This window comes from Galeopterus variegatus, unplaced genomic scaffold (genome assembly GCF_000696425.1).
Source record: "Galeopterus variegatus unplaced genomic scaffold, G_variegatus-3.0.2 Scaffold802, whole genome shotgun sequence".
Classification (NCBI taxonomy): domain Eukaryota; kingdom Metazoa; phylum Chordata; class Mammalia; order Dermoptera; family Cynocephalidae; genus Galeopterus; species Galeopterus variegatus.
This window is the reverse complement of record NW_007726913.1, coordinates 154,962-179,754: the sequence shown is the minus strand read 5'-3', so window position 1 is coordinate 179,754 and position 24,793 is coordinate 154,962. Positions and strand designations below refer to the sequence as shown.

The 24,793-nt window shown below is 38.4% G+C and overlaps 1 protein-coding gene across 1 annotated transcript; it reads right to left on the bottom strand.

Moving 5' to 3' along the window:
- Positions 1-530: 530 nt before the first annotated feature.
- On the bottom strand, positions 531-23,968 carry EDNRB (endothelin receptor type B). The gene is given in 9 exon segments (XM_008572526.1): positions 531-2,440; positions 4,013-4,121; positions 4,683-4,816; positions 5,217-5,366; positions 6,716-6,920; positions 7,055-7,167; positions 22,410-22,946; positions 23,728-23,811; positions 23,813-23,968. Coding segments are annotated over 9 exon segments (1,623 nt in total). The 3' UTR covers positions 531-2,305.
- Between the last annotated feature and the right edge of the window lie 825 nt (positions 23,969-24,793).

The following is a 24,793-nucleotide window of genomic DNA, read 5'->3' as shown; positions in this document are numbered from 1 at the left end:
TGATAAGAGGTTAAAAATTGCTTATAAATCTTTTGAGCTGAACATCTGTATTAACAGTATTTTTGTCTGCTGTTATATTAAACAGTTCTTAATACTAGGAAATGTGTTTCAAAGTTAAACAGTAGCATTTGCTTATAAATCTTTTGAGCTGAACATCTGTATTAACAGTATTTTTATCTGCTGTTATATTAAACAGTTCTTAATACTAGGAAATGTGTTTCAAAGTTAAACAGTAGCGCCTTTTCCTATCTTGGTTTAATTATGCAATGAAATCATGTTTGTTCCTTACCAACCTTTATCAGTATGTTAAAATTTTGAATCAAACATTTTTTAAAAAGCTGCTGAGTGAAATTTCATTATAAATAGTACAGGTACACTTTCTGTGTGCAGTATCAATTTGGCAAGATGATTACAGACCATGATTCTGACGTGGGAAGAAAAGGGTATTTAGATGTAAATGATGTGGCTATTAAGATATAAAAAATCAGTACATGGTAACAAAAATGATCAAAACAGGAATAAAAAATATATTAACAAACTGTGAAAACATTAGTGACCCAAAGTTAATTTCAAATTGAAAATCTGAAATGTCTTTTATGATGACAGGCATCTGAAAAAGTGATTGGGAAGAAATTAATAAACAGGTTTGTGGGTGATTTGTAAATAGAATCCATGTGACATGTGAATTAATTATTGTCCTGTCTTTTCCCCCACATTGGGTTTTGGTTTACTGTGTTACCACATTAGATTGCTAACTTCTTTCCAACATATGGCCCAGCTTACTAAAAGAAAAAAAAGTAGACATTCTGTTATATTTTAAGATGAAGTTAAAGCTCTTGGGCCCAATTTGTTCCTTAAGTCACTCTGAGAACATTTCACTGTGTTTTGCTGGAACAGAATCAGGGCCGTTTGCATTGATGTGACGGAGCAATGACGAACATCAGGCTAAGAATGGGAATCTGTCCCCAGGGGCTTCCTCCTACCCCACCTCATTTCCTCTCTCTCCCATTTTCTCTTGTACATACTTTCACACACATCTCATCCTGAGAGAACCTAAGGCACTTTGCTGGGGAGATTAAAAAATCGGGCAAGCATGCACAAAGTTAAAAGATTCTTACAGTCTCAAAAAGCAGTTTGGCCTCTAAGTGATAGAAAAGCACCATGTCAAGAACACTTTTCTACTGGTTATTTACAAAAATAATATAAAAATTAGTAATAAGCTTTACAGGTAGCTGTTAAATGGCCTAATTTGTGTAATTTTAAAAAATAGTATTTTAACTATAATATTATACATACGTGAGAGACCATTTTAACTACAGCATGGGTGAGAGAGGATGCTGCCTGCTCCTTTGCCATGTGGACACTGCGCCAGGCAATTCACATTCTGTCCATTACAGGGTCACTGGCATCTCTCCATTGTAAAGCAATGACTCTGGGGCCTGCCCTTAGTTTAATCATCTACAAGTAGTGTAGGTAGCTAAGTATTTACAGGTGACAAAACTAAACAAACAGAGTTTACACTACCATAGTGAAAGAAGAAGATGACTTTAATAATCCTGGAAGAATTGTAGGTAGTATTTTCTTTGCACAGTATGTGAATGGAAAATTTTGAAGAAGTCTTTTGGGACAGCAATTCAAACCTCCATCTTTCCCTTTCTGACAGTTGATCTTATCTGAATGTAAAGAGTATAATGATTTTCAAAAACTTAGCCTTGGTTTCTCTTTCTGACATTCTCTCTTGATCATTTAAACAATTTTAATATCCAAAAAAACACCAGCTAAACTGCATTCAACATTTTGCATCCAATTACAGTCCGACCAATGGTGTGACACTGTTAATAAAAAAGTTGTTTTAAAGAATTTTTGAAATTTCAAATAGAGTGATTTAAATTTCATTTAAAAATTCTGTTTTATAGTTTCCCTTTGTATCAGATTCACACCGATGTGAATAATTCCTAGTAAGTAGACCTCTTTAATAGGAATTCTGAGTGAAATCATTTTAAAACCTAAGTGGTGTATGAATATGCTGGAAGTTATTAAGAGATACATTGAAGTGCTGAGAAAAATTAAGTGCTTTCACAATGAGGCTTTCTTAATTCCCACTGCTTTTCTTCTCAGGCTGTAAACAGCCCCCAAAATGTCATGTGTAACTAAGGGTGTTAAACTAATCATTCTTACATTTTTACATTGTTTTGTGCAAACATATAGCTTTTTCATTTTGTTTAGTTTTTGGCAAATGTTTCATGTTGTTTTAATGATTTCTGTACAAAATAAAGAAAATGAAATTAAGTGAATATTCCTTCTTTCAGGATGAGCTGTATTTATTACTGGAACGGAAGTTGTCATATCCGTGATCATTAGCTTTGAACTTCAAACATGACTGCTTTTCCTCCAAGGACTGTTTTTCTTCAAATGACTGGCACCAGCAGCATAAGCATGACTGTCCAAAACAAAGTAACTCATTATAAGTTTACATCAGTCACATTGTCACACTCCTCTTACTCTCTATGGTTCTGACTTTGTTTGCATAATGGGGAGTTCTTGGGCCCTTTCTTCCCATACTATCTTATTTTTTGCCTTAAAAAGATATAATCACATTAGTAGTATGTGATAATTTTTTTTTTTTTTTTTGGTGGCTGGTCAGTTTGGGGATCTGAACCTATGACCTTGGTATTACAAGGCTGCGCTCCAACCAACTGAGCTAACTGGCCAACCCTAGTATGTGATATTTTTTAAAAAAAATTTTAAAAATACAGAGAAGAAAACTATATAATTAAAATCCCTCACCAAGAGAAAGCCATTCAATTCTATTTACTCTTGACTATTTGATAAATACTCTTAACATTTGATAAATGTATAACTCAATCCTTCTTTCTATGCAAATAGAAATATTACCACATACATGTGCTTATGTTTGTGTGTGTATAATTTATTTTAATGAGATTGTACTATACATATACTTCATAACCTGTGTTTTCTAATTGTCAATGTCATAAACATCTTTTCATGTCAGTGAATTTACTATTACTTTGCTATTTTTCAGCCACATGTTATTCTCATCTGCCTTTTCAATACTGTTACACAGTAATGTTATAAAGTACAGTATACAGATGTCTGTTTTATTCATCCAATTTTTTTCTTGGATTTTTTTTAAAATCTAAAACTTTGTTAACTCAGTTTGTTTTGAGAAACTATATGTATAATAAAATGAGAGATTCACTGTTTTCAGTTCTGTAAAATGGAAGAGTTGATCTAGATGAAAGTTCTCTTCCAGCTCTAAAATCTGATTTTTGAATGGGTTTTCTAGACTGCCTTCATGTTTATAAGGAAGCTAAGTTCTTGGCTTTCCAGTAATGAAAAACAAAGGGCAAGTGAATCATTCCCATATAAGGAAAGGGAATACCTTATTTTAGGTTAGATTGTTGAAGGAGTGAATGAATGGATGGGAAGATGTCACAATGCAAGCAGTCAAATAAGGGATAATTAGACATATTCCGTATTGAGCAGCACACCTCTGTTATACAAAGAAGGTAGAAAAGAGAAGGTGCAACTTGAATTAAATCTCTTTGTTTGACTTGATATTCACATAGTCTATGTGAAAAAATGATTTGCTTATAATACAAATTGTGGCTGCATAGTCCAAAATCTACCCCAAACAGGGGAACAGTACATTTAATTCATGTTTGGCTCTTATGTTACTATGTGATATCTGTCAGACATCAGCACATGTAATTGTTATTAATTTTTTGAGCATCCCATGAGTGTAATTGATTGGCTGAGGCAGTAGGGAGTGGCTGACTAGGATTTATAGGCAAAAACCATGTACAGTGATTTATAAGCAAAGCGATATTTTAGAAAATCATCCATGATGTAATGTAAGGGAAAACTATAAAAAAAAAATTTACTAATATTTACTAAAATTTCTATCTCTGGATAGAAATAGTAATGGTTTTGAAGGGTTATATTTTGTGGCCTATTACAAAGAGCTTTTTAATTTGGAATACTCTCTTACCTTAAAGCAGTTTTTGAATCTTTTGCTAACCAAATACAGAGCGATTGGATTAATGCAGGAGTTCAGGGAGGCCATGTTGATGCCAATGTAGTCCAATACCAACAAAAAGCTGCAAAAAAATAACCCAACATTTGTCTGTGAATAATATGCTTCTCTGAGCATGCGTTCATTTCAGACTTTTGTGTTTTTGTGAAGGAAAAAAACTACTCACATCCAATGGTTCTGAACTGATCATTGGTCTTTGCTAATAACGATCTCTGTCTCCTTCTATCTCTCTCTCTCATTCTCTGTCTCTGTCATCTCTACTGCCCTCCTCTGATCCCCTCCGCCTCCCACGCCCATCTCTCTCTTTTAAATAAAATCTCATTTGGAAGTGCTGAGGCTGGCTGCAAAGAAAGGATATAGCAAGTGCAAAGGCGAATCAGACCTGATCATTTCAATCTTGTCACTTACTGATAATTTTGACAACTCTGCCTCCGAGCTCCCAGCATTCTCCTAGGTCTCCCTACTCCTCCCTTTAAAACTGGAGTGGAGGTAAAAATGGGAAGTCTTAATTGCTCCCTAAGGAGCAATTAGAAAGATGGTGCTCTCTCTGCCTGCGATGGGAATCGATGGAAACACTTCTGAATGGCATTTATTTACAAAATGATTTCTATTTGACTTTTCTTACCTCAAAAGCTCACATCTGTTGGGATCATTCTGATCATAAAGAGTGAGCTTCAGAATTCTGCTGAGGTGAAGAGGGAGCCAACAAAGGGCAAAGACCAGGACCAGGCAAAATACTGTTTTGGCCACTTCCCGTCTCTGAAATAAAACCATAGTCAGACCTTTAAAAGATGGCTCATTGTAGTCAGAGCATTCTCTCGTTCCAAACAGAATATGTAATATTGTTTATGAAAAGCCAATGCCATTTGTAACAGTTTAGGACACTTAGCTTGAAATTAAACAGTTAATGTGAATTAGAACGAAAATGACTGGAGATTCATCTTTAAAAAGTAATGGCTATCTCTAAATCCATTTAGATTATATAGAATATCTTTACGTAGATAACACAAAAATATTCTTTATATTTTCAAAAATACCAGAAGCAAGAAAAAGAAATTATGCCCTGGTTTATAATAATTTTAGTGTATATCATCATGATAATTTTCATATTCATAATCTAATTATGACCATGAGTCAGCAAATATTTGTATTTTCTTACCTGCTTTAAGTGATCGTTTAAAGCAATTTGCATGCCGCTCTTTTTTCTCAACATTTCACAGGTCATCAGGGTATAAAAAAATGCAGTAATGGCTAGTGGTAAGCAGAAATAGAAACTAAATAGCCACCAATCTTTAGCTGTCTTGTAGAACTATGTGGAAGAGAGTATACTTATGATTAATACTTCTCTGTAAGAAAATCTTACATGCCAAATGTTAAACTTAAAAGAAACATATTCACCAGGAAACAATTATCTTCTAAAGTAGCTTCATTTTATAAATACTATATAGAATCTTTCAGGCTACATTTACTGGGCAAATAATTAAATACCTATACTAAATGAAACAAACTTGCTCTAAAAATCATTTCAATTTTCTAAGGCAGTATGCTATAATTATGCATAAAAATTAAAGCAGTTGGGCAAATTTTTAAATATTTGGTGATTCAATGCTTGTCTTCACATAAGTTATCCTTAGGGTATTCACTGTGTGAAATACCACATCTGAATATATAACGATATCCTGGTGTTTAAGTGAAGTTTTCACTTTTTAGCAAAGTTTTTAAGTGGGGAAACAGATATAGAAAGATCTATGTTAGCCATTTAGCTCAGTAATGTGTAAATCTAACCTCTTAAATAAAAAATCAAAGCCACTTATGACTTATGCTTTTTCTTGTACTCTTTTTCTGCTCTGTCATCTTATTTTAATTCTTGCTCTGGATATAGCTATGTTGAAGAAGAATTTATGTAACTTATGCAGCACTCTTTTTTCCCAATAAACTTATTCTCAATCTCACATTAATGACCTTGTTTTTACTAATAAGAAACAGGGAAACAATAAACTTATTCTCAATCTCACATTAATGACCTTGTTTATTCTTCAACAAGTTTTATAAAATTTTCTTATATATAAGATAGAAAATAATCCTGGATGATAGTTAGACCAGCTCTCTTTTCATTAACTTCTTTTAACCTGTTCTCTTGGGAAGGGCCCTTTACTTAGCATCTATCTGCTGGAGACCAGCATCACCATTCTTTTCCTATTTCCTGATCAAATGTTCTTTAATAAATGGCCAAGATGAAAAGTTCTTTGCAATGGCAGCTTTCCCTGTCAAAGAGAGAGAGAGCGCGCCAGCTTGCCATTTAGGGTGACTTCTATTTGAACCATCCACTCCTTTGATGGCTGTTGTGTTGTCTTAGGCAGAACATGTAGTTGTCAGTCCTTAATGGGCTTTGGGTAGAAAAGCTATAAATTCACATCATTTCTCTATTGTGAACCTGGATTATCTATGTCCCTGAGATCCATGGGTTCTTGGAGAAGTAGTGACCCAGCTTCTTGCAGCTTGTGTCATTAGTCACTGTTAACCCCGTGATCCTGGAATCTACACTCTTAATTTATGCCAAGAACAGTCATAAATCAATAGCCTCTCAGGAGGGGGAAGCAGGAGGAAAATAGCTGAATATTTATAAGGCAAGAGCAGAAAGGAAAAAATAAAATATACCTGCATGAAGGCTGTTTCCTGAGTGGGATGAAGCAGGCAGATTCGCAGATAACTTCCTTTGTAGTCAATAGTAATCATATCAAAACCTATGGCTTCAGGGACAGCCAGAACCACAGAGACCACCCAAATTAAAACAATTTCTACTGCTGTCCATTTTGGAACCCCAATTCCTTTAATTCGACTCCAAGAAGCAACAGCTCGGTATCTGAAGATGAAAATAGAATGGTTTTTCAAGCTGGCAGAGCTGGTTTTATTGAATTACAGAGTTTATTTTCTAAGTAACATAGCAATCGGTAGTATAGTGTTCAGGATACACCTGGCTTAAATACAAGCTCTTACCTGTCAATACTTAGAGCACACAGACTCAGCACAGTGATTCCCACCGAGGCCTTCTGTATGAAAGGCACCAGCTTACACATCTCGGCTCCAAATGGCCAGTCCTCTGTGAGCAACTGCATTGAGGAGACAAGAAGCTCTGTTAGTGAGGGTTTCACAAGATGCCCTCTGAACCACACCACTTATTGGAGAGCAAGTAACATGCAGAGTAAGATAACAAAATCCTGCTCTTATTCTTTTTCTCATGGACTACTTCTTTGAAAAGCACCAGTGTTCAATATACGGAACAGGAGAGTGTGTTGGGAATAATTAAAATGCAGCCAGTTTATGAGAATTCATCATGTATATACGGTACTTTAGAAGACACAGGATCTCCTCTGCAGGGCCAACTCAGAAAATTAAACCTGTGGACTGTCATAGATTGTCAAATGCTTAGGTCATGGCCAAATCAAAATATAGGTTAACTAAAAATAGATGATAAAAAAGAAAAACAAAACAAAACAAAAAATAGATGATAAATATTTCTTAGTGAAGACGACTTGTCTACCCCTATGGATTAGCACTCTATGGAGAACAGTGTGTGTATTCATACACTTGCTCTTCACTGTAGTCAATTTACTTCACTGATTAGTAACTCAGCCTGAGTACCAACACTGCTCTGTCAACCCATCAGGCACATTCCTGCTTTAGGGCTTTTGCTCTAGGTCTGTCCTTGTACTAGAAGCTGCTTCCCCACAGTCCACTTGGCTAACTCCCTTACCTTCTTCAGGTTGTCCTCAGACCTCATCTTTTCAACATGACCTACCCTGACCACACTATTAAATATAGTAACCAGTCAGGCCTCCCCATCTCCCTTACCCCACTCTACTTTTCTTTTTATCCATAGCACTTATCAGCTCTTGTTGCGTATATTATAACATTTACTTGTTTGTTTAGTTTTTGCTGTTTGGCTCTCTAGAGTCTAGAGTATAAGACAGAATATGAGTTTGCCAACTGCCTAGAACAGTGCCTGAGACATAGCAGATGCTTAATAAATATCCGAGCTTCTAAAATATATAGGCACTGGCTATCCAATGAACAAATACATAGCTCTTGCTATAATGTAGATATATTTCTCTTTATCTGATTGCAAACAATGAAACCATCTATTATGGAATGTGGTTATTTTCTTTCTTAGGACAACTGGATATGTCCCACACTGGTAAATGAATCACTTTAGGTGAGCATCTGGACTGAATGTTTGTGAGGTTTTGCAAATAAAGAAAAGTATTTCAAACCTATGGGTTTTTAAAGAATGTTTTAAAAAGTAGTCTTGTAAAAGCAAAAACTATTTTGAAACACAATTGAGACTTTCTGTCTTTTTACTAGTAGTGAAGAGTCTACTGAGTTTGTCAAGCTGGGTTGATTGTTCTATAACTAGAATGGCACCAAAGGCTAAACTGTGTGTCTCATTATGAATATGACTTGGAGATTCAACACAGGACCAATTTTAACTCTCTACTAGATATGAAAAATTATACAGATACGGGGGAGAAGTGTTGGCAGACTTACCACATCTATGCTTAATGTATAGTCCTGAAAGCCTGCAAGGGTAGGCTACACACAAGGTGGGTAACACAGAGGAGTGGAGGGGCCAGGTATAAGAAAGTCATTAGTGTCAGGAAGATAGCAGGGAGTGGTGGGGTCTCTGGTACACTCTGTCAGAAAGGAGCAGCTGCTAATAAATACTACACAATTTTTTCCAAAGAACCCCAAATACAAAACTCTTGATTTTTCAAAAGAAGCCAGAAATCAGAATTTTTATATGAAATCTCACAATTTATAAAAGTTGTCAACTAATTCATATTTTTAAAAAATATTGTCAGGTAACATTGTATTAAAAAAATAAGTCTGTGGGCCAGACTAGCCTCCATCTTGTGACTTCTGGATTAATCAATCGACTCATAACTCTGCTTGTTCATTCATTCATTCAACAAACACTCATTGAGTATCTACTTTGTGTCAGACTGAGTACAGAGTGCATATCAAGGAATAAGACAAACTCCCTGCTCATGGAGCTTACAGTCTAGTGAAGGAAGCAGACAGAATACACACAAATACTTAATATGGTGCCACACAGAGGATGTCATCATATAAAGAAAGTGACAGTAGGACTCAAGGTGCTTTCTTGATAGGCGTCTCAGCAAAGTCCCTCTGAAGAGATAACATTTGAGTAGGAACTGGACTGAAATAAGAGAGTAAGCCATGCTAAATCAAATATTGATTTTTTAAACCCAAAGCTATGTGTCAAATAATGGTAGTAAGGAACATTCTAGGTGGAGGAAAGAGCAAGTGCGAAGGCCCTGAGATCAATGCGAATCTGGTGAACTGGAGGGACAGCAGGAAGGCTATTAAGGCTGGAGCAGAGTGACCCAGGCCAAAAGTATAGGCGACATTGTAGAGAGTGGAGTTTGACTACTTTTTTCCAGGAAATCCATTGCAAAGTTTTGAGCAGGGAAATGGTCTGAGCTTATTTATGTTTTTAAAAAGATCACTCTGGCTGCTCAGTGTAGAACAGAAGGCAGGGTCAAGAAAGGAAGCATTGATGAGAACTAGTGTGCGGGCTGGATCCTGTGGTGCCCTGGGGCTGAGAAGAATGGGTTATAGACTGTATTTATTTTGAAAGTAAGGCTAGCGGAACTTGCGACGGGTTGGACATAACATGAGAGGAGTCAGAACACTCACAGAGGTTTATCTTATGAATGGTGAAGCCTTTTACTGTGTTGGAGGAGACTCAGGACCACAGGGTCTGAACCACCTTTGAATTCAAGTTGCCTTAAAAAACTGCCAATTACCATTGGAAACATAAGAATAAAAAAGTTCCAATCAGTTAAAAGGATTCTTCTAGACTCAGCTTGGTATAAATGATTGAGACAATATTCTGTCTTATCATTCTCCTTGCCCTTAGATGGATCAAGAAAACAAAACGAAAGTAGCACTTATATGCCACTTATGATGGGTTAGGCACTATTCTAAGTACTTTACACATACCACACCACTGAATCCCCAAAGCAATCCCATGAAGTAGTGCTACTGTTATCCCCATTTTACAGATAAGAAAGCAGAGGCACTTAGAAGTTTACTAAGTTACTATGTTTGTTTTAAATATGTCCACAAATTTTTTGTTACCTCTTCGTTCAGAAGGTGAAGCCTAATTTCTCTCCGCTTGAATGTGGGCTGGACTTAGTGACTTGCTCTTAACAAACAGAAGACACTGGGGACTAGTTCATACAAGGCATGATGGCTTCCTCCTCGCTGTCTCTTGGATCACTCGTCCTGAGGGAGGTCAACTGCCGTGTCATGAGGACACTCAAGCACTTCTATGGAGAGGCCAATATGGCAAAGATCTGAGGCATCCTGAAAACAACTCGTACTGATTTGCCAGGGGTGTGAATAAGAGGATCCTCCAGCCCTAGCCAAACCTTTAGCTGACTGCTGCCCCAGCCAATATCTTTTTCTTTTTCTTTCTTTAACCGGCTGGCTGGTAAGGGGATCCAAACCCTTGACCTTGGTATTATCAACAGCACGCTCTAACCAACGGAGCTAACCAGTCAGCCCACCAGCCGATATCTCATGAGTGCACCCCCATGAGAGACCCTGAGCCAGAACCACCCAGCTAAGCCACTCCTAAATTCCTGACTCACAGACACAGTGTGAGATAATAAATGTTTACTGTTTTAAGCTACTAAGTTGTAGGGGTAATTTGTTACTCTTCATTAGATAACAAATATTGTCCTTGGTCACTTACTTAAGTAAATAATTGATCCACATCTGAACCCAGATGGTCTGACTCCAGAGTTTATGCTTATCACCATTATGAAACCTACCTGATAGTGTTTTGAAGAAGCTGATCTTACAAAGAAGAATGCTTAGGGTTAAGTCAAATACTAATTTTTTTAAACCCATAGCTATGCGTCAAATAGTGGTAAGATTTCTACAGAGTACCCTTGAACAACAGGGGTTTGAACTGCACACTACTTATGTGTGGGATTTTTTCAGTGAATATATATGTATGTCCAGAGTCATAAATTTATTTTTCTTATGAGTTTCTTGATAACATTTCCTTTTCTCTAGCTTACTTCGTCATTGTCAAATAGTGGTAAGATTTCTACAGAGTACCCTTGAACAACAGGGGTTTGAACTGCACACTACTTATGTGTGGGATTTTTTCAATGAATATATATGTATGTCCAGAGTCGTAAATTTATTTTTCTTATGAGTTTCTTGATAACATTTCCTTTTCTCTAGCTTACTTCGTCATAAGAATACAGTAATGATACATGTAACACACAAAATGTGTTAATTGACTGTTTACGTTATTGGTAAGGTTTCCAGTTAACAGCAGGTTATTAGTACTTACATTTTTGGCGAGTTAAAAGTTATACATGGATTTTTAACTGTGTGGGTGTCAGTACCCCCAACCCTTTGTTCAAGGGTCAATTGTACATACAGAGTAAAATTTTCTTCTCATCGCCTAGCGTGATGGTTAACTTCATGTGTCAACTTGACTAGCCATGGGGTGCCTAGATTAAATATTATTTCTGGGTGTGTCTGTGGAAGGGTTTCTAGATGAGATTAGCATTTGAATCTGTGGATTCAGTGAAGTAGATTGCCCTCGCCAATGTGCGTGACCAGCATCCAATCTGTTGAGGGCCTGAATAGAACTAAAAGTGAGGCAAGAATTCACTTCTTTTGCTTCCTGCCTGCTTGCTTGAGCTGGGACATCTCATCTTCTCTGGCCCTGGGACTGGGGTTTATACCATTGGCTTTCTTGGTTCCCAGGCCTTTGGATTTGGACTGAATTATACCAGTGGCTTTCCTGGGTTTCCAGTTTGCAGATGGAGATTCATGGAACTTCTCAGCCTCCATATTCTCATGAACCAATTCCTTATTATCAATCTGTCTATCTATCTACCCTACTGGTTCTGTTCTGTTGAAAACCCTGACTAATATACCTATCTATTTTATTCATATAATGTCCACACATTTTGACATTTTCAAATATTTTATTTTGTTTCAAATTATTTCCAAATATGTTAATATCGGTTTCACATAGGTACAGCTATGAGAAGAATCAAGATGAATGAGTGTCTGGGCAATTGAAGGGAAAGAAGTCTGGCCAATGGAAATGAGCTCTGTACTGAATCCAGGCTCTTTGGAGGTTACTATTATTTTTGGCTCAGCCTAGAAATTGGATTATTGCTCTTCATACCACTGGGAGGCCTGCAGCCCAACCTTTGACCCAGGTTGAAATGAGCTCTGTACTGAATCCAGGCTCTTTGGAGGTTACTATTATTTTTGGCTCAGCCTGGAAATTGGATTATTGCTCTTCATACCACTGGGAGGCCTGCAGCCCAACCTTTGACCCAGGTTATCAGAGAGGATGGGGATGCACAAACTGAAAATTGTAAAATGTTCTTCAAGTTCAACAGAGAGATAATCCTAACTGAGAGACAACAATTTTCCAATCTACCCTCCTGAAGGAAAAGGGACTGCACAAAAGAGCATTTACCTTCCTCAGCTTTTAGTATTTTACACTTGCAATTCAAAACTGGATGCTACCAGTTGTGAGTGGCCACAGAAGATGGGAGAAGAGTGGGCATTGTTGCTTCCATTATTTTGTAGCGAGAAGGGTGACTTTGGTAGGCCTCTAAATACTCTTCCTCTAAAAAGCTCAACCTCTGTCTCTCTCTGATTAGGAGGCTTTGTGGAGACACAGCGAAGCCTGATATGCTATGACAGAAACCATGCTCGCTGTGATGCTCATCTCTGTTGTCTCTAGCAAGAAAGTCTGGGCAAATTAGTGCTTGCAGCTTATTTAAAATGCAAAGATATCAAGTTCTTGTTTAATATAAAACAAAGTCCTGGGTAGGAAAAGCTGTGAAGTTTTAATAAAAAATCACTCTCAACCAAGATGCCATCTTGAAAATTTGGTGAGAGAATGTTCTTTCAGATTTTTACGATTCCTGAAAATTCAATTTTTTCATCATTCATTGGCAGAAATAACATCTAACATCTCTAATTTGAAGTTCAACAATATAGTTTTCCCTGCTGCAGAGGAAACTTATTCAATTTATTGCAAGAGGAAAAAACTCTAACTTTAAACCCAGCAATAACACATTCCTTATTCTCTATTTTTAGTTTTTTCTTTGGACTTTACCCCATTAAATTAGATAACTTAAGGACAAGGTCTGAATACCAAAGACAAATCAAACAAGTAATCAGAAAAGTCAGTCTTTCTGACTGCAAAAAGAATGTTAGAATTTAATATTGACACTATGTCCCTTGCACATGAATTAAAATTTTAAGTCCTACTTAAAATTGTTTGAATATATACATTACTAGAAATTTATCAGATATGAGCCAGTTAGCAAATACTCCCATAACTGACACTGGTTTTCTCATCATAATGTCTCATCTTCTGCTAGTGTTAGGACCTACTGGTGATGCAGTGTTCATTTGACGAAATGATAGACTATGTTTGTGGTGACCCCTTTTCCCCTAAGGCTTATACTGTTTCCCTGGCACATTTCTTTTGGATGATAAATACAAATAAATAAATACTAGATTGAAAAAAGATGTGACCGTACTGGTTATAAGGTTCCTACTCAAGGATGGCCATGATTTCTTAACTTTATGTTGGAACAGCTGTTTGAGAAAAGAAAGGTAAGAGTCAAATAAATTATTTTTATATTAAATTATACAATTATTTTTTATGTTATATAGTCTTTTTTAATTCTTAAAAAGGATAAATAGCATGAATAAGAAGTAAATATACTTTCCTTAAGTGTTCTGTGAAGTAAATCCTGAAAAATGTCTAACTGGGGGATTTACGTTTTTCATATCTCTTTTTAATTAAAAATCACATTCTTCAGAAGTTAAATGGAAGAAAAAAAAAACCTGTTAACACAAACCCCTGTGAATGCCAAAAGGAATCAAGCCCTATAAAGTCAAGAAATGCCAAAGTGAACTGTCTTGCACCAGCAAATGTTCACTTGCCTCATTAACCATACATACCATTTTGTTTTCCTAATTTTGTAAAATTAAGAGTACACACTGAGCTTTAACTGTTTGTTTCAGAATATTCTACAATATTTATAATGCCTAGCACACAGTGGTCACTTGTTAAATGCTTGGTGAATAACAATAAATGAATGAGTGAATGAATGGATGAATTTTATCATAAGGCAGAAATCTTCTATGATAAAACTTCTGTCATGGGCTTTCAGTTCTCCTATTCTTAATATATTCTTCAGAAAATTGAGATGATTATGCACTTTTTATATTTTCTAGTCCAGATAATCAGGTCTTGACACATAAACCAGGGACTCTGGGATAAAGGCTTGAGGGACAGCTATACTCCTGTTGATGTTCTGCCCTTCCAAGCAGGCCGGAAAAAGTGAAAGACAAAAATTCCTCTCCCACCCTCTCCTACTCAAACTTGTCAAGGAAATAACTGATATAAAACAGAACCTACTGTTTTTCACTATCTAATGGGATTCTATGAGGAGCTTTAGTTGCTGGGAGGATTGTAAATTTGGTGGAGATGGATGCAGTAAACATAGGGGTGTTGGAAGATATGATCATTTTAGAGGGTTGGTGAGGACAACCAGGGTTATTTTGCCAGACTGCAGTCTCTTCCATCTTGTGATGAATTGTGAACATTTCCTTCAAATGACTGGCATTATAGAAGTGTTCTCACACTAAGAGTCAAAAGAGGGAAATAATGGAGTGGTTGCATTTCACAACTTTAGGAAAGGGTGTATTCTTCTGTTTTTTTTATTTCAGTTTCCTGTAGCAGATAAGAGTTTTTCTACACTTGAACTGTGTTTTAATAAGATACTTTATTCAAGGATATCCATGTTAGAACTCTTTTTTTTTTTTTTGTATTCACATGTAGGGAGAAAATTCAAAGCAAGCTGCCACTCAAATGCATGGAAATTTTCTTCTTGACGTACATTGTACCACATGCCTTTAGGGACAAACATAAATGACAAGTTCCACCTTGCATCCATCGAAATGCACTTAATCACTTAAAGATTAGAATATGTGGGTTAGAAATATGTGGATCAGAAATAACGTTAGCTTATTCCCCAGGGGTGCCATCTAAAGAGGTCACCCATGTACAGTGCCATCAGGAGTCGTGTGAGGCAGAGGCCCTGTTCCTGGGAGTCTGTTTCAGGCACACCCACAGGAATTCCACTGCTCTGGAAAGATTCTATGACTTGCTGAAATAGAACAATGGCTCCATGATGATGAATTAAAGTTCTTGAAACAAAAATCCCTAAGTGAAGTAAAGAGATAGAAAACAGATTTAAAAAAATATTTCTCAGGAGAAATTGAAGTTGATCTCTAATATATTTCCCTACTTGTATCACAATGAAATTTATTTCTAAGTCTGTAACAGACCAGTAAAGAAATGGATTGCTACTCTCCTATTACCAGAACTTAAAAATATATCCAGTTTGTGCAAAAAGCTTTCACTGACACATTACATATCTTGGAAGGATACAACTAAGAGAAATAACAAATGCCATTCACAAATGCAGGCTATTATTAGATTCATTTATCTGAGCTGGATCTTCTCAGAAGATCACTGTGACACTTGAAGAAACTGAGGAGAAACTGATGGCCTTGTGGCTCAGAACGAGACCCTCAAACTGAATGAATTCAACAACCTTATTAAGTAATTTCATGCCATACTTAAACCTGGTTCTGTCTGCAAATATCTTATGGGACACTGATAAGCTACAATCAGAAAATGTCTGATTACTATGAAATCTGAAAGCCCTTTAAAATAGTTAGAAAACACTGAGTGAGGGAAAGAAGACAGTATATAGTGTCAATATCCCAAGGATGGTTTTCCTCCTTTCTGGAAACTACAATGAAACTGAAGAGGACAGAAGGAGAGAGGGGACACAGTCAGGAGACATGAGCATGTTTTGAATCTCAGGAAGAAGAATATCTTGAGAAATGTTTCAGTCAAATTTACTAATACATTTCTGACTCAAGAATGATCCTCTTCTGCTCTTTCTCCCCACCCCAACTCCTACCACCACATTTTGGCCAGTTTCTTGTCCTTTTACATTTTTATCTGAGAGTCTATAGAAAAAGAAAAATAGCTCTAAAATAGAAGCATTGGGAATAAAAGAAGTCTAAACTTAGAGAGGTTGTCAGCTAAGGTATACCCATGCACCACTCTCAGTGGGCTCCCAAACATAACCAACCTCTTCTTAACTTTGCAAAGCCTGAAAGAGAATGTTTCACATCATAAATTACATTTTGTGTCTTATTTCAGTTCAGGCTTTATCCGTCAACACCCTTTAAAGCACTTAATCATTTATTAGCATTTGGCATGTTTCTCTAAAAATAATCGACAGTGGCATATTAGCCACACAGAAATAACCTAATATGGTTTTCTTTGTGAAATGGAGAATATGGCTCCCTGGCCTTGAGACAAGGAGGTCTTGGCCATGTTATACTCTTGTACAACTATGGAAATCTCTTCAATCTTGACTCATTTTAAGTGAGCAAAGAAAAAAGTGTAAAGCCTTTAATAGATAAGTCTTCGCATATTGAAAAAAAACATTACCTTGACATTTTTAGAGGCTTGCAATTTATGGACTGACCAAGTAGCGGATCAAAGGCAAACACAAGAATTATCACAGAGTCAACCTAAGGAAACTTTCGTGGCCCAAGACCGAGTGTTTGCCAGCCATTTTGTCGCAGGAATCTATGGCCAACATATGAAGCAGTTAATTGGGAATACGAAGTCTTGAGTTTCTGGGTTATTTGGATTTTGTTAATTGACCTATTATTTGGTTACGACCAATACCCTTGTACAGAAGGGATCAAGATTTCCCACTTCTTTTTTATTCAGACATTTGTAAAAATATGAGTAGAAAAAGCCCACTGCCCTCACGTCCTGTGTGTAACATCATTTGTCCACAAGCATTTGTCTGGTATTGACTGTTGCAGGCACTATACTAGATGGTCATGGTATTTGTTTTATATGTTAATTGATTCTAGGTCATTCAGAGATAATAGTCGTACTCTTTACTAACACTTTTTAAAAGCTAGTAGCTTAAATGTACTTACTTGGTGCTCGTTCAAATCTTTTTTGCTTTAAATAAGTGAATCTCAAAGGTATATAGGTTCCATTTTTGGTTCAAAATGCTTCTGTTACTAAATACTTTTAAATATTACTAAACTATTACTAAAATATCTCAATTACTTGACTGGAAATGGGAACAGTGTGAGTAAATTGGGAGGAATTTGATTTCCCTCCTAATGATACTTTTACTTCTTGTATTGTTATATATGCATATACCTCAGTTTACTGATTGGAAAATTATAACTTCAAAAGTTAAAGTTGATGGTATTCCATCAACTTTAAAAGTTTAACTTTTAACTGTGGAGCTAGTTAATTATAAACAAACTTGTTAAGTACCAGAAGTAGTCTAAGATAGGATAGTGGGAAAGGTGAATTCGTTCAGAAAGATAAATCTGACTGTGTCACAAGCAGAAAGTGTCTGATTGCCTGCCAAGGTCACTTCACTCAAAACTCATTTGTGGGTTCAGTGAAGCAATTTCACATTTTAACAGCCAGCATTTTAATGTCATATGTACCCTACCTTAACTAGTTAAACGTTAAAGATCAGCAATTTTGCCTTCAGACCTATGAAGGCAGTATCTTTGTCTATAATAGTAGCTGACAAAGTCTTAACAGCAAAACCATCTAAAAGCACTCCAATGTGTCACTCCAGTGGGTCACCAGTCCAATTTTTAACTCTCCATCACCACTGAACACCTAATTACATTTAGATCCTTTTCAAACTAGTTAATGTAGATACTGATATTTGTCATCAGTTTACAAGCAGATTTGTTTTCAGATTCAATTTACTTACATATAAAAGAAGCTTTATTTGAGAATTAACAATATTAACCCAATTATCCATGTAAATGTAGTACAAAGAGTTAAATTGTTAAATAAAATCCAGAAATAATTAAAAACTCATTATTTGTTGAAGAATTTTTAACTTCTCCACAACTCACAACTGAGTCAGATTAAAAAATTGCTGCTAAACCAAACCAAGCCAAACCACCTAACAACCAAGCAACCACACATAAAAACCTTCACAGCATCCACAAGTACACCCAGCTCTTTTGCTTTCTACATAGCTAGCATTGACATCTGTTCCACTACAACTTAGTAGTCAGATACTAGTTTCTCATATGCGACAAACATCTAGATTACCCCATTAATTTTAGTATATATGTAGATAGGACACATAAGGCAAGATTCACCCTATTTTCAGATATTTAAACACTGACTTTTTGCTCAGGTATATACATTGACTATACAAATATTGGGCATAGTGACCTATATGCATATTAGAGATAGATATTAATATATGTATATCTATATGGAGATGTCATATAAAATAGTTAAAAGTAAGAGTGCAACAATAACTAATGTCTATTAAAATTACAAATGCACACACCCTTTGATTTAGTAACTCCAGTTCTAGCATTTTACCCTTTAGATGTAGTCACACATGTGTGCAAAGCCATATGTACAAACATGTAATTATGTTTATAAGGACAAAAGCTGAAAAAGAATACACAAAACATAAATTTCCTTTCTCATTCATATACACACACACACATTCTAATAACACTTATTGTTTGCTTACTATGTGCTAGGCCCTGTGCCAAGTAATATTCATCTACCTACTTACATATCTATACATTCTTATAACATCTAAAATGTATATACACATTTCCATATATATTTTAAAATATCCACTTTGGATGATTGAATTTTTCATTTTCCATCTGGGTTGTGTTGTATAATGTAGGCACAGTCCTGGTATATGTTGATGAGAAGGGTAAACAAGGCTTATTCTTTTCAGCATGTTTATACGTGAGTGTTTAAAGCACTTAAACAGCTTCAGTTTGCTGAGTGTCCTAAGACACCTTCCTGGCCTTCAACACAGGATTTTCCCCCTGCCTCAGGAGACCTGGAGAGTGAATTGACTCAACCTGAAAAGTTTCCAGGGACCCAGCTCCTCGAGGGAATCCAGGCAGACCAGACTTGTTTCCTAAGGTCTGTTGGCTTGTCCATGTGAAGTCCCCGCCCCCTTCTATAGCCACATCAAGGTTGTGGCTTCCAGCAAGAGCTATAACATTTTGTGGTTTGCCAACTTTATTGAACTCTATTTATTAAACTCCAAATTAATGTAATAGATCCACTTTAATGTTTTTGGTCCCCCGGGCCTTTTGTGTGCCAACCGAAGGTTTGGGGGATTCTATGAGCCCCCAGAAACTGTGTATATTGGATTCTCAAAGAGAACTGTAACACTTCACCAAAAAAAAAAAAAAAAAAAAGAAAAAAATTAGATAAATGGCATTCATAATTCACTTAAATTACTTTTTATGAGTTAAAATGCCTATTTAGTCTGAGATTCTAAATGCGTTTTTTAAAAACTGACTATGGTGCCACAATCATTTAATAATAAAAGGCTTTGAACCAGTCCTGGACTGGGCATTTTAGTAAATAAAGCCTTTAGAATAACATCCACTGATACTATTGATATTCTACACTACAGATCATCTGAAGGGGATTTCAAGAGGTAGAAATCCTTAGATGACTCAAATCAATTCCTGAAAATGTTTACCAAGTATCCTACTGTGTGGTAGTGTGTCACACAGTTCCACCAATGCATTTAAATGAGGTCCTAACAAAACTCAAGGTTGGAGAATGCCCCTGAGTACACTCAGTGCAGCAGGACGGGGAGCACCACAGGTTCTTGGGCCAGAATGGCCTGGGTTCAAGCTCTAGTTTCATCACTTTCCAGTGGTGTGACGTTGGGCGAGTTACTTTACCTCTCTGACATATAGTTTCCTAGATCTAAAATAGGGATGATGGCAATACTTCCTCCATAGGGTTGTTGCAGTGATTTAATGAAATAAACCAAGTACCTATCACAAAATAAGTGGTACCTATTATTATACATTATGTCTCAAGTTAAACCAAGGAACACAAGGTAGGATTTGATGTTGGCAAACCTAGCAATGGGACCTAATTTTATGTGATGAATTTGTTTATGACCCATATCGATAACTATATGATCAGAGGTATGAGGACTGTTTATTTCAGAGGTAAAAATGCAACTTTAACAGATTGGATGGTTTCAGGGAAAAGGGAAATAATAAAGGAACTTGAAATGAAAGGGAATCTGAGTGCCCACTTGGGGAGTCAGAAATTTTCTGGATTTATTGAAAATACTCATTTGACTGGACAGAGAAAGTAATATGGTCCTGGAAGAGCTGATTTCAACCTGGCCTAGAGGCAACACACTGAAAGAAAATGTCCTCAACTCCACCTCACGCACAGCGCTTTGGCCACTGGCTGATATAGGAAGGTTTCTAAATGGACTAGATGTGTGGGTTTCATGGGACCTCCGTAACCAGAGCTTCCACAAAATTCTGCGTGCCTAGCAAAACTAGATTGTAATCTCCCTTTTGGGAGGGGTCTTGTTTCACTTACTTTTAAATTTCTCACGCCTTGTACTAAAAAGTTTCTCAATTCAGTTTTGATGAACTGAATTGAAATTTTCTGCCAAATTGGAATTATAGGACTTAACCTGTGGGACTCCTTAAGAAGTAAATGGGTCACTTCTCTCCTTAATAAAGTTGTGACCATACTTAAGGGATCCATTTTCAGCCCATGCTTCTCCAAGCAAACCCTCAGAGTCCATCACAACCAACTGCCACCCAGGACTTTAGGGTTTCTTCAATTCATCCCACATTTCTATCTAGGGCCTGATTTCTAATCCGAATCTCATCTCTAAACCTCAGAAATGTCTGGAATTCCTTTAAAATATGGCTGTTGCGAGTAGGGTTTCCAGAGATCATGAAGGAAAATTTACAGGCGTGCGTTATGGTAACTGCTCCTGCCACAAATGTCAAAGTGTCCCCTACAACCTTTCCCAACCCTATATCCCAATTTTTCCCCTTGTATTGAGGCCAGGGCTGGCCTTAGGCAAACCCACAAAGTGTATTTCCCATTCTCTTACACTCTGGTTGTGTTTTTATGTGCAACTTTCTAATGCTGCTGCTTATGAGGAGGCAGAGTTTTAAATATTTGCATAGCTTTTTAAAAATTTCCAGCTCTTTCACTTAGGATGTGTTTCTTAATTCCACAAGCCCTCGGTAGGTAGGCACAAGAAGCACTGTTGTAGAGTTGAGGCCCAGAGATGTCGGGATGTGTCCAGAGATCCAAAGCAACCTGGAGTGTGGGGGTTTGTGTCCTGCTATGGCTCTTTGTGCCTGTTTCCCCTTATGCCCATACTAATCACACAATTATGTTAACTACTGAAACCATTACAGACTTGGAGTGCTCTTTGGTCTTGTCCACAAGATAATTGATTGGGTATAGTCAAATGGCTTGCACTTTGGAACCTGATATATTTAGGCCTGATCTCCAGCTCTACCTCTTACTCATTGTGAAACACCGAGCATCCTATTAGTCATCTGTAAAATGGGGATAACATCTACTTGTGGGTTGCTGGAAAGAGTAAAGGAAGTAACACATTTAACCCCATGGTTGGCCCACTGTAGGTGCTCAATATAGAGTAGCTGCAGTCACTCACAGCAGGTGAACTGTGTTTTTCCTACTCACCAGTCTGGGACTCTTTCATACAGGCCACTTGTTTCCTAAAAACCCACTCCAGTCTCCCTACTTTCAGGGTCCTCCAAGACAATGCTTCCTAAAGGTAGTGTGCATATGAATCACCTGCGCCTCTTAGGATGCAGATTCTGATTTAGCGAGTCTGGGATAGACTTGCATTCCTAACAAACTCACAGGTGATGTCAGTGTTGCCAGTCGACAGACCACAAATTTGAGTAGAGAGGATGTACCCAGTTAGCTGGACTTAGGAACTAAATTCTTCAGGACTAACCGTTCTCAAACTTTACAGTTCATCTTAATCACACAGAGGACTTGTAAAAATAAAAATTACTGTGCTTCACTCCAGAGTTTCTCATTCAGTAGGGCTGGGGTGGAGTCAGAAAAAATCTTCATTTCTGACAAGTTCCCAAGTGATACTAATGCTGCTAGTCTGGGAACTACACTTGTCCTAGGTTTAGCAGAGGGCCATTGAAGACCAGAAGGGAATCTGGTTCCGATGATTACGGACTTTTAGGAGGGAATGGATCTTTTTGAGGAAGCTCCCTCTAAAGGCTCTCTTATCTCCCCCTCTCCAGCTGGGCCCCCTTCCATAAGCCTGCCAAGATACCAGCAGGCGCCCTTTACCTTGTAGACATTGATGGGGATGTCAATGACGATGTGCAGCAGGTCTCCCAGGGCCAGGCTAGCGATCAAGATATTGGGACCGTTTCGCATGCACTTGTTCTTGTAGATGATTCTCAGCAGAGTGGAGTTCCCGATGATGCCCAGCACGAACACGAGGCAGGACACAACCGTGTTGATGTATTTGAAAGTCTCCTTGATCTTGATGGATCTTTGACACGGGGGAGGGGAGATGGTGCGTGGCGGGGCTCCAGCCGTCCTCCCTCCTTCAGGCGCCTCCGCAGGTGCAGACGACCACGGCAGACTGACGTTGGACCCCCTCGGCCAGGAGGTCTTAGTAGGTGGCGTCATTTTCTCTTCGGTTTCCAGAAGCGGCGAGGTGGCCAGGGCAGGCGGGGATCCTCTCTCTTCTCCCCAGACTCCCGCCACGCCGCAGGCAAGAGCCAGCGCTACCAGGGCGCGTCCGCACAGGCTTGCGGGCGGCTGCATGCTGCTACCTGCTCAGTGGGCGTCCGGTGGCCGCTCCTCAGTTTTCAGAGCCTGGAGACCGGCAGAGGAAGGAAAGCAGGACACTGGGGTCAGCTACCCGGGCCACGCCTCTGCACACGCTAGCAGAGCACAGCCGCTTCGCCACTGTCCGCGCGCAAAAGTATCTCAAGTTTGCGCGCCAGGAGGGGCACTTGGGCGCGCGTGGCCCTGCCGCGCCGGCTGAATCTCCTGCCCGACCCCCTCTCCCGCTGTTTTTCTTCCCTGCGTCCCGCCTAGAGGTAAATCACTGGAAATGGGGCGGGGCATCTGGAAGGGGTGCGGCAGGGAGGGGAGGATGCGTGTCCAAGGCAAAAGCTCTGAACCTTCGGTGTGCACAGAGGGAGACATGCGTATTTTAGCTAAGGGTACGTGGAAGTTGGGGAATCGGGGCACCTAGCGGCCAAGGGCGTGTGTTAGTCTCTGCTTTTTCTCTGCGGGGGAACCCCGATTCTCCGCGTCTGAGCTCCGAGACTGCTCGCGGCGTTTGAGAGCCGCTCCTCGCGGGCGGGCTGAGCTGCGGTTCCCCCCGGGTGCCCAGGAGTGCGCCGTAGAACTGCGGAATCTCAGAGGCTTCTCAACTCGGCCCGACTTAAGGGAATATCAGTATTAACTTGGAAGCTTCTGTCCCCTCCCAGTGGTTGCAAACACTCACGCGCTCTCCTTTACCCCAACCTTATTTTAATTTACTGTATCTGTACGTTTTTTAAATTTTAGAAAAATTCCCGAGCTAGTAAGCCCTGCTGACAAGGTCCAATCACTGATTTTTAACTCAGCACCAAGCCAGAAAGTTTACCTCGCGGATCGGATGCACCCGGAGCGGAGCGACGAGCAGGGACCTCTTTTTAGGGTTTCGGAGCTGCTTGCAGGAGCGCTCGGTTCGCCGCTGGGTTCCAGCCTGCTCCGGGAGCAGAGCACGCCTTCCTGCAGCTGAAGGCGGGTCTGGCTGTGACGAAGAGCTGAGAGCATGCCAGACCGTGGAGCCTCCACAGCTCGCTCGGGGTCTCTGCTGTCCCCGGACAAGTACTTTTATTCATTCGTCCCTTCCCCATCAATCCACTTTTATAAAGTGTTCTAGGAAATCTATCAAAATTCCAGATTGGCTAAAATCACCTCTTAGAGTTAGAAAGTGGTGATGGGTAATGTCCCAATATCTCCTTTAAACACTTTGACTAGAAGTTCCTGATGACAGAGAGTTGAATGTACTTCAGAATTCATTCCTCAAAGAGCTTTGCCATAGGGACTTGCCCAGACCAAACATTTTCCCCTGGTAAGAGGACAAAGAAAAGACCTTTTAGCCACAAAAAAGCTAGTACTTTTATGTAACTCTCTTGATATGAATGTACCCTTTGGAACCTACCCTGAGCAAAAAGATAAAAGGAAAAAAGAAAGCTGCCATGCAAATTCAACATATTTACGAGGCAGAGCAATAAAATAATTCTTCCAATTCATTCTTAAACTCTATTTTTGTGGCATAGAGGTAAATAATAGTGACTGGCAGGTTTGCCCAAAGATTGCAGAAAAAAGAAGCTAAAAATTCAGGCTGTGAGATGCACTGGATATTACTCTTCTGTCCTCCAGTCAGCTAAATCCCTGCTTGATCTGTGCAATTTCAGTCCCAGAAAAAGCCGTCCCATGCAGCAGTTTCTCCTAGAAACTGGCTGGCTCATTCTTGCCTTCACAGATAGTTAATAGCATAGATGGGACAAGAATCTTGCACTTTGGGCTCCTATGCAATGCTTTCTGGGAAAGTGGAAGTAGAAAATCAATTTCTATTTAAAAAGATGAACTTTAAGTGTGAAATGTGGTTAAGAACATTATCAAGGAGTAAGGATAAAAGGCATGAGGAATGTCGTTTAGGA